The sequence below is a fragment of the Ylistrum balloti genome, unplaced genomic scaffold (assembly GCF_031769215.1).
Source record: "Ylistrum balloti isolate Yb309-2 unplaced genomic scaffold, AGI_CSIRO_Ybal_v1 Utg370406, whole genome shotgun sequence".
NCBI classification, from domain to species: Eukaryota; Metazoa; Mollusca; class Bivalvia; order Pectinida; family Pectinidae; genus Ylistrum; species Ylistrum balloti.
Genome location: NW_026782277.1, coordinates 397,420 through 407,437, shown reverse-complemented (window position 1 = coordinate 407,437; position 10,018 = coordinate 397,420). Strand labels below are relative to the sequence as shown.

The 10,018-nt window shown below is 32.9% G+C and overlaps 1 protein-coding gene across 1 annotated transcript; it reads left to right on the top strand.

Moving 5' to 3' along the window:
• The first annotated feature begins 3,174 nt into the window (after positions 1 to 3,174).
• LOC132554453 (uncharacterized) lies at positions 3,175 to 5,250 on the top strand. Its single transcript, XM_060218770.1, has one exon. It carries the CDS (start codon positions 3,175 to 3,177, stop codon positions 5,248 to 5,250), a length of 2,076 nt encoding a protein of 691 aa, XP_060074753.1.
• Positions 5,251 to 10,018: the final 4,768 nt, after the last annotated feature.

The following is a 10,018-nucleotide window of genomic DNA, read 5'->3' as shown; positions in this document are numbered from 1 at the left end:
TCTAAATGGCCAATTTTTGTAACTATATCACTCTGGTTTTTCTCTCCAGGAACATACAAAGCTGAATCCGTTGATTTCCTAAAATTTCAATTCTTCTTTTATTTGTATCGTTAAAAATTTTTATATATATTATGTTGTTGATGATCAGCATAGTTTTTTGGTGAACATAATAGCATAAATAAAATTATAGCATAACGATAAATCCATCAAATGGTTATAAATATATTTCTCAATCAGTTGCTTAGTTGTCAGTTGAACGTAAATACATGTTTGGCATAAGATTTAGTTAGCTGAACAGAAATTCAGGTAAAATATAATATAATTTAGTCGCTCGTACTCAGTACTTGTTCATAAATTCTGACATACAACAGTATTAAGTCAGTTTAACCTAAACACATGTTAAACATGTATCTGGGTTAAGTTAAGGTATAGCCAAAATTAAATCTGGTTGCTCATGTCCAGTATTAGTATATGAATTCGGATATACAGTAGCATAATTGTATGTTGAACATTTAGTTAAACGTATGGCTCATTTAAGGGAAAGATTTTTCTTCATGACTGTTATTTTTGCAAACGGTTGTAGTTAGAGACTAGGTACGGTCGGAAATATTTCAAGAATGTTTTACTCTGTAAAATGGCTTTACTTTATTTCAGTTGTAAGTAATTATGTTTTCTGTACCAAGATAAATTGATGAAAACGAATTTGAGGGGCTACAGGCTCAATTAAAATCCGTCAACATACACACAATCTATTTTTGATTTGGTGACTGCTTTAAATTCGTATCCAATATTTTTTCTGTGCCAGGAAACATTGTTTAAATTGTTTAAAATTTCACGTTATATCTATGTTTCATATTAGACTAGTGAACAATTGTTTTGAATGAAGCATCAATTCAACATTTCGAACTCCAAAAGAAGAAATTCGGAAACTGTTTCTGTTTTGCGAAATGTCATGTAACGTAACTCATACTAAGATGGTATTGAGATGAGAGGTGGTCAGGTCTGTATTAATTTCCAAAATGACTCTACTTTAAAAAGTAGTGACAAATGAATTATTTGACAAAAAACACATTCTTAATTCATTTTGATAACTTATCCTCGATATGAGTTGTATTCTCCTTGATTTTATTTTTGCCATTTTTACAGAATAACTAATATGGGTTATTTAATTTTCTTGTTTCCTTCTCACTATTCCCATTATTACTTTAAAAGCGTAAAAAGATATCAGCTTTTATGCCATCCTGTATTGAAAGACTTTTCCACTTTCCATTCACATAAATAGTCCTATAGATCATTTCTTATTGATTATTGCACTCCATGGCTCCCATTATGCCTGTCTGTTCGTCCGTATGTCCCTTTAGAAATCTCAATCAGTGTCTCTACCAATTTGAAAAAACACCATGTCGCGTTATACACCATGTTTTGTATCTTTTTTCGTTCGTCATTGCTTCCATTCAGTTTCTTTAGGAATAACATTGTCAATATCCTTTCAGTACCTTTCGAAATACCATCGTCATTTTTCTTTTCCATTTTGAAATATGTTACGTTAGAAATACAATTTCATATATATTCCATATTACCAGTAGATTTTCTGTTTAATGAAATGACTTTCTGTCTGAACGCGTTAACAGAGATTAATGTTTTTCAAGGGATGTCCAGACTTGGCCGTTTAAACTAAACACCATTTGTTATGCATGGTCATGCGATCGATCAACGTCATTAAAGTAAATCAGTGTTTATGAAGGATTCGGTAAATAAACCGTATGGTATTGGACGAGTACCCCTAAATATACTATAGAAACGACTATCAAGTTCGATACTAAGTCATGGAAGACCTTTAAAAATGGTGTCATATAACGATGTCTAAAGAAATCAATAATTACAGAAAGTGGGAAGCGAGGTCACCATTTTCTTTAAAATACCCGCACTCATGAACTGCGAGGATATTTCAGTTTATTCATGTGATATGGATTGAACTTGTAGTGGTCTGTGACTAAACACAGGGTTTATTGATCTAGTAACTATAATAAGAATATTTTGATTGAATAAAATATGGTTAATTGCAAACAATGAAAAACGACAAAGGATGAATCCTTGACCAACCGAACAAGCTACAATATTTCGATTAAATGAAATATGGTTAATTGCAAACAATGAAAAACGGCAAAGGACAAATCCCTGTCAAACCGAAGAAGCTACAAGCAAACAAACTTTACATTTTTGATGTGACATTATGGAGGAAGAAAAATCGTCTCCATGTAGGGGTTAGAAAATTAATAATTATCCTTTCCACTAGCAAGCCATTTATATTAACGAATAAAAGTACTGTGATATGCTATATCAAGGCAAAAGGTCTTTTTACTTTTCTTTAATGAACGTAAAATGGGTTGTATAACTTTGAGTAAGGGTTACAAATTTACTTAATTTTTTTCTGGCTCATAGAGACAGATTTGAAATACCAGTATTTTTTTATATCGCAGAGCTAATACTTTATTAGGGTGATATTATAGTTTTCATGTGTTCTGTTCAGTATTACAATTCTGTATCAACACGAGACAAATTTTCTTGTGTTTGTTTCTAATCAGTCGAAGATATCGTCATGATATACATATATCATACACTTAGCAACAATAAAATCCCCCAATTTTTTTTTGGTTTAATTCTGTTGGTTTACTTTTTTGATTGAGTTTATAATATGGATGATAGTTCAATATTTTCTAAATGTGAAGTATTTTTAACTGTTGGATACCAAATTCATATCTAGTTTATTGTCAAATTTATTAATACAAAAAAAATCCAACATATAGGCAAGCTATATTCTGTCATATATTTTATTTTCATGAGAGTTTTATTTTCGTTTATTTCATGGGTAATCTCAATCCAGGAGACACAATGAGCTACAGTTATGGTTATCCCACGTGTAACATAAAAGTGTTTTTTCTTTTTTATATAATTCAATTGAAATATTTTTTTTATGTATTTACTTATCTTTTTATTTGGAAAATTACAAAAATTGAGCCCTACCAAAATATGATTTCGCAGTATCTAAATTTACTCGATTTTTACTTACAATATTGTATCGTTGCATTTTCTGTATATGCAGAATACCTAACGTTATTTAATATTATCTCTTTTCAGTTGGGTCAAACTAGAAGCTCTGCCAGGAACATAAAAATGAAGATCACTTTTCGCAAAAAAACTTTAGTAAGATTTTCTTTGTGCTTTCTTGTCTTTTCCATTGTTATCATCGGCCTTCTGATGTGGTATACAACGAAAAAACACCGGAAAGAGGAAACTCACAAAAAGCTTTCACAGTTTGATAGCAGGCCTCATTTAGTATTGGGCGTACTGACACCGCACACAAACATAAACTTCCGGGACGGACAGCGCACAACATGGATATCAACAATTCGTCTTTTACACGATGAACTTCCATTTAGAATAACATACAAGTTTCTAGTCGACAAACCAACAAATGATACAATATTGGAAAACAAAAAATACGATGATATTGTATTTCTTAATGTGACAAGCGTAGGACGTGGTGTTAGATTTGGAGAAAAATTATATGTTTGGATTAAATACATTCATGAAAAATATCCGGATGCTTCGCTAGGTGCTAAATTAGATGATGATGTATTTCTGTGCGTTCCGCAAGTTTTTCAAAGAATTGATCAATTCAAATCACCAACATTGTACTATGGTTGGTCACATGGTACTGGATGCAGTGTTGATATTGATAAACGAGTGGATGAAATGTTTGTGGTTCTTGGAAAGGATTTAATCGGAAGAATTGCTAAGCGTAGATATTGTGTTGGAGAAAAGTGTAAGCCAAGCGTGGATTTAATTGACACTGACTATGGCGGAACATCAATTGGGTCCTGGCTTTCGATATATAATGATGTGGATCACCAACCTGATAATTATAGAATTGTACAATTTGGTAGAAATCATGAACAGGAGATGTTGGAAAACATAAAAGAAAACTTTTGTTCCAGGTACGTTCTAAACCATAAATCGCCCGTTGAGGTAATGAAACAACTTCACGAGTATAACAAACCAGGGGCCACACTTCAAACTGGATATGTTGGTGCCGTGACAGGAAAGTTATTTTCAGGAGATGTTGTCAGGACGCCTTTTCAGAGGATACTCACCAGCAATAAAACACCTGTTGGCATTTCAGACAATATGCCAACATGTAATAACTGGGCTGTAGTAACGACGATTTTCTCCCCGTCGAAAGCTGTCCAGTACATAGCCTCACTTTCAAATTGGTGTTTAGTGATAGTGGCGGATACGACCACTCCTTCGGAAGAAACATACCTTCCTGATATTGTGACGACTACTGCAGATTTGAAAAGAATCAAATACCTTTCAGTAAAGGAACAGATAGCGTTGTATCCTCTCCTTTCAGATGTTATCTCTACCAAACACTTTGGAAGAAAAAATATAGGGTATATATATGCTATACATCACAAAGCGAACGTTATCTGGGATTTTGATGATGATAATTATGGGACAGTGGATCTGAACGATTTTAAGTCAGATATTCCATTCCCTCATGCTACTGTGTGTAGTGGAGCACAAAGTATACTTTGGAATCCTTACCCGTATTTTGGAGTGACTGAAACCCATACCTGGCCGAGAGGTTTCCCTTTGCAAGATATTAAAAATATAACAACTGTTCCAGTTATATGTAAATCAAGCGATTCTGTTACACTAGGAGTGGTGCAATCATTAGCAAATGAACAACCGGATATAGATGCTATTTATAGAATGACACGTGATGCACCGTTTAATTTTAGCGCGACACGAAAATCTCATCGACCATTCGTTTTGCCTAGAAATACATTCGCTCCAATCAATGCACAAGCAACTTTATGGTTAGCACCTGCTTTTCCTTATATGGCTCTTCCGATTAGCGTTAATGGACGTGTCAGTGATATATGGAGAGGTTATATAGCGCAATATTTCTTTCACAAAAAAGACATTCGAGTGGCATTTTCGTCTCCGTACGTGATTCAAGAAAGGAATGCTCACAACATATTACGCGATTTCAATGCTGAGTTAGATTTGTATCAAAAATGTGAGCAACTCATTTATTTTCTATCGTCAAAAGATTCTACCACTATATCAGACCTTGTAGATATGTACAAGGAATTATATGCAAGACAATACATAGAACAGTTCGATATTCAGTTCGCTGAAGCATGGACACAAACATTGGCAAATATCACAACATCACTATAGAAACAATACTATCGATGAATTTATACTTCCTTTAATCACGATTTACGTGCAAATGAAGAGGTGCAGGTTTACGAAAAATTGTGGAAACGTTTAACGTTTGTCACAATGATATCATGGAATTATTCTGTGATATAATGAACCAGGTACGGTTCCGTAGTTGTTAGGTTGGTTCTCATTAAGGAACGTGACATTATTTACTTGGATGAAGATTATAGATAATATTTTAAAGTGTTTGTATATGGAGTTGGATGCGTTCGATGCTCATTAGTATTGATTTAAATATATTTTATTATCAGTAGCAGATAAATGGACGATAGACAAGTTCTAGCTACTAATGGACTTTTCTCAATAACTAAATATATAAATAACAAATATCATTTTCGTTAGTATTCCTGTGGTGGTGTTGTTGTTTTCGCTGTTTTCAATGTCTGTCAGTCCAAAAGGGACCTAAAACACCATTGCGCACGTGGGTAGAGTTACATATTATTTACGGTAACTCAAAGCCAGTTAAAACTCGTCTGTCTTCTATACATTGTATTGTTATATACGATTCGTGAGTTCTTATCGTCCACATCACACACGCTGAAGTGAAAGGTGAACGATAAATCTATTACGATTTGCAGTACTTTTCTTACGTTTGCACACATTTGCCTGAGCATAAACTTAAACTACACAAATGAGTTCAAGTTGATATTCTATTTTAAAACATAATTTATTATTCCATATAAAAGCTGTATCATTTATACATTTACATTTTTATTAATTTATCAAAATGACTTGCTGTGTGAATAATATATTGTATTTACGAAACACGCTACTGGGTATCTATCTATCAGGCAAGGTCGTCATAACACAGATTGACGCAACTCACGAGTCCTAGAAAGAGCTTTGTGATGCAATGTGTGATTTGTATGCATTTTTCCCAAGTCCCAAGTTAACAATAAAATGGTATGGTGTGAGATATATCATCTTTGCTGCATAATTCCGTTGAGTTACACTATGCATGCATTATATAAAGATATGCATTGGGAGGCATTGGTCTGACCATAATGCATTCCTGATGTGATAACTTATTGAAAGATCATTTATATATTTATATAACTATAGGCAAGATGCTTTTAACTTGCCGGGTTATGATTTTTAAAAGGAAAGGTGCTAATCTCTTGTATGTCTCTTGTAAAACATCTTATCTAATTTTATATTGATGCTTTTTTATTTTTACTTTGTTTTTTTTTTTTTTTTTTAAAGATGGGATTGGGGTAGGGTGGGGGCATGACTTATCAATCATACAATTAAGATACAGGCTATAGTGGTTCAGATAACGCATCTACATCCATACAGTCTTTTAATGTTATTTCATTTCAGATATAGTGTTTAGTGTTATATGATTGTGCCATTCATGACCTACTTTTTATATCATGTATAAATCAAAATCCTTCAAAGAAGATTAGTATTTATAACAGATGTGCTATTTGTACTTTGTTTTATATTCATATCACTGTGTGTTTTTAATATTGCATCATTTACGGTAAAAATATCGATACCTCTGTACACAATCAGACTAAACAAATTTGGTTCATGTTTAAGGTACACTTGGAAGACCGTTGTCAATATTTATAGAAGCGTCATTCAAGATGATAACTAATCCTATGAATTCAAGTAAATGAAAGCTAAATGTTGTATTCTTGAAATCAACAAACGACTTTACATTTTGAATATTATTATCTCTTTGCTTGATTTGAAATTTGTATTATGCATATTGTTTTATCAGAGATCCATACTGATTTTTGTTATATGTGGTGTACATGTACATGCAACGCTTAATGAAATAACAACGCTTAATGTAATAACAACGCTTAATGTAACAATTGTTAATAATGTAAGCTACTTGGGTTTTCCCCATATAATCATGCTTCTCCATCTATAAGATTATAAAAATAAAGATTTTACATATAAATATATATCGTCAAAATTTATAATCTGTAATTTTAATCAAAACTACTACACAACAGCTATACCATTATATACAAATCTATTTCATGTACGTTATCTTTCATAACTAAGACTGTATATTAAGTCTGAATTTAATGGTACATCGTACACACCTGACCGGACTGTAGACGGTGACAATTAGGTCAACGTTTAATGGGGACTTGCTGCGGTGAACCTAACTGACTATAGAATACTTTAGAATAGAGTCTATACAAACATGATTTATTCTATGGAGAGTACTGAATATTTGCTTTCGAGGTAGATCTCCACTTTTTTATTTCGTAAGGTTAGCGAGTTAATCAGACAAAACCATTTAGTATTTTAAGTGATAACTATCTAAAACCGTTGAAATTAACAAAGGAATAAACATTCACCTACAAAAACGTGCAATACTGATGTTGAAAAAAAAAATGGAAGAAATACCTGAATAGAAAGTTTCTGTCTCCTGAACATGTTAAGCACACAATGCTTTCAGAAACGGGACACATCTGAATAAAGCTCTAAAAACACACAATAGAGACTAGGTCAAAGTTCATTGTTCGCGATTTATGCAGGTAAAATTAAATGACTGTAGTGATAGAGTTCTTTATTAAGCGATTTGTTGTGTGTTTATCTTCAAATCAATATGGACAATAAAGATGAATTTGAAAAATGATTGGAAAACCTCATTTATATTTCTGAAAAGATAAAGTTAGATATAGAGATTGAAGCTGACTGATTGTGACCGCCATTCATACTGAAGTAGATTGTTTAGTTTGAATTCTGTTATAACGCTCGATGTCTACACATTCAAGGGAGGGCCTTCTGGCCTGTCAGAGCCAAATTGATGAATTTTTGCCTAAATGAAATAATTTGGCTAATATGATTCATAACAATATGGCGTTTACTTGAATGTGGTATTTACGAAAACTTTTTTAATCCCTGGTAAGACAATAAAAAAGAGGGTAACTCCGTGTTATAAAGCTTAATATAATAAAAAAGAGGGTAACTCCGTGTTATAAAGCTAAATATTCAAACTAATAAATGATGGCAAAATATGAAATAATGGAAATATACAAGAACAGTTCTATATCGCCGAAATACAAGTATTTCCTTCTACATTGAGTAGAACTATGAACGATTTTAAGCCATCCAAGGTGTTCCAAACAAAGTAAATACGAGTAACCACATAACATGAGCAGGCACGTTTACACTTGCCAATCAAATCGTGTATTGTATCATGTAATTTAATAGATATTTATTGGTGGTATATTGTGTGCTGTGCTACTTTTTTTGTTGGCTGGTTTTTTTTGTCCGAGTATGATAAGGTAGCTACCCATTTTGTAAAGAAAAGGATTAATATAGAATTACTCTGGTGGTCTTTTGATTGGCCCATCCCACAGAACAGGCCTAGATCAATATCACTATCAGTTATGAATATGTTTTAGCCTGAACTCCTTTCTTCACTTGTTTATGGCTATTCTCAACACTAGTGATACTGGTATGTAATAACCTGAGCAGGCACGTCTACACTGGCCACTCCAATCGTGTATTGTATCATATAATTTAATATGTATCTATTGAAACAAACTATAAATTAATGGAAACTATCTTACTAGAAACCCCGTTGTCCGGTCATTTTGACAATGTCTTTATCATAATGTGTAAAGACACATACAAATGAATAATACCATCTATAAAAAATTAGGGTTAGATACTGTAGAGCCAAGAAATGAATTAAAGTTCATCATACATATCTTCTTTTTTGTCCTTGTAAGACTCATCATACAACTAATTTGTCCTTGTAGGACTCGTCAGTGATGCTACATCATACAGCTAATTCGTCCTTTTAGGACTCGTGAGTGATGCTACATCATATGGTTATTTTGTCCTTGTAAGACTCATCAGTGACGCTACATCATACAACTGTTCCGTCCATGTAGGACTCATGAGCAATGCTAAGACCCTAAAAGGTAAACCTAGAAAGCGAATGAGGACAATCCAAAGTGATCAACAAAAATGTCAAAATCTAGATATAGGGTGGCGCACCAGCCCATAATTCAATAAATTACGTATTATATTATATATTTACCAATTATTTTCAATTGGTGAATTTAAAGACATGTATAATACAGACGGCAGTAAGTAAATATAATAGTATTTAAATAATATGGATTACGTCTTAAAATAAACATCTTATTTGGGCATTGTGATAAGATATCTATATTATCATATGAAAGACATCAGGAACACACCGACAAGTCAAAATAATCGTAATCCAAACTCAAATTCCAGAAATTAGGGCAAGATATGAATTAAAGATTTATACAGAGACTCATGAGAAAGTACAAGACCAGGTGTTCCGGGACAGTAAGCATCTTCTGCTTCATCGACGATACCGCCATGTAAACCTTGGTCAATCAAAGTAAGTAATGTCACGTTCCCAAATGAGAACAAGGCATACAACAAATGCACCAACAGGCAAACTAACGAGCATCAAACACGTCCAGCTTCATATCACACAAGGAAATACAGTATTTCTTAATCACTATGACGACCGTAAAACTTCCCCATATTTTTCATCATGCTGCATCATTTGAAACCCTGTGTTATGAGTTGTCCGTCTGATAACGACTTTTATCATTCATTTATCTTTTGTACAATCTTTGAAGGCTACATAGTAAGACCAGAAATGATAAAAGTATTGTTTATTTTACTGGGTATAATTATCCTTGAGATATATGTATCTACATTACATTCCAGTGGTCAGATATAGTCACAAATGCCTTTACTGCGT

What these genes read in the sequence shown, in the direction of transcription:
- LOC132554453 (XM_060218770.1), top strand. Translation starts at nt 3,175, where the DNA reads ATGAAGATCACTTTTCGCAAAAAAACTTTAGTAAGATTTTCTTTGTGC.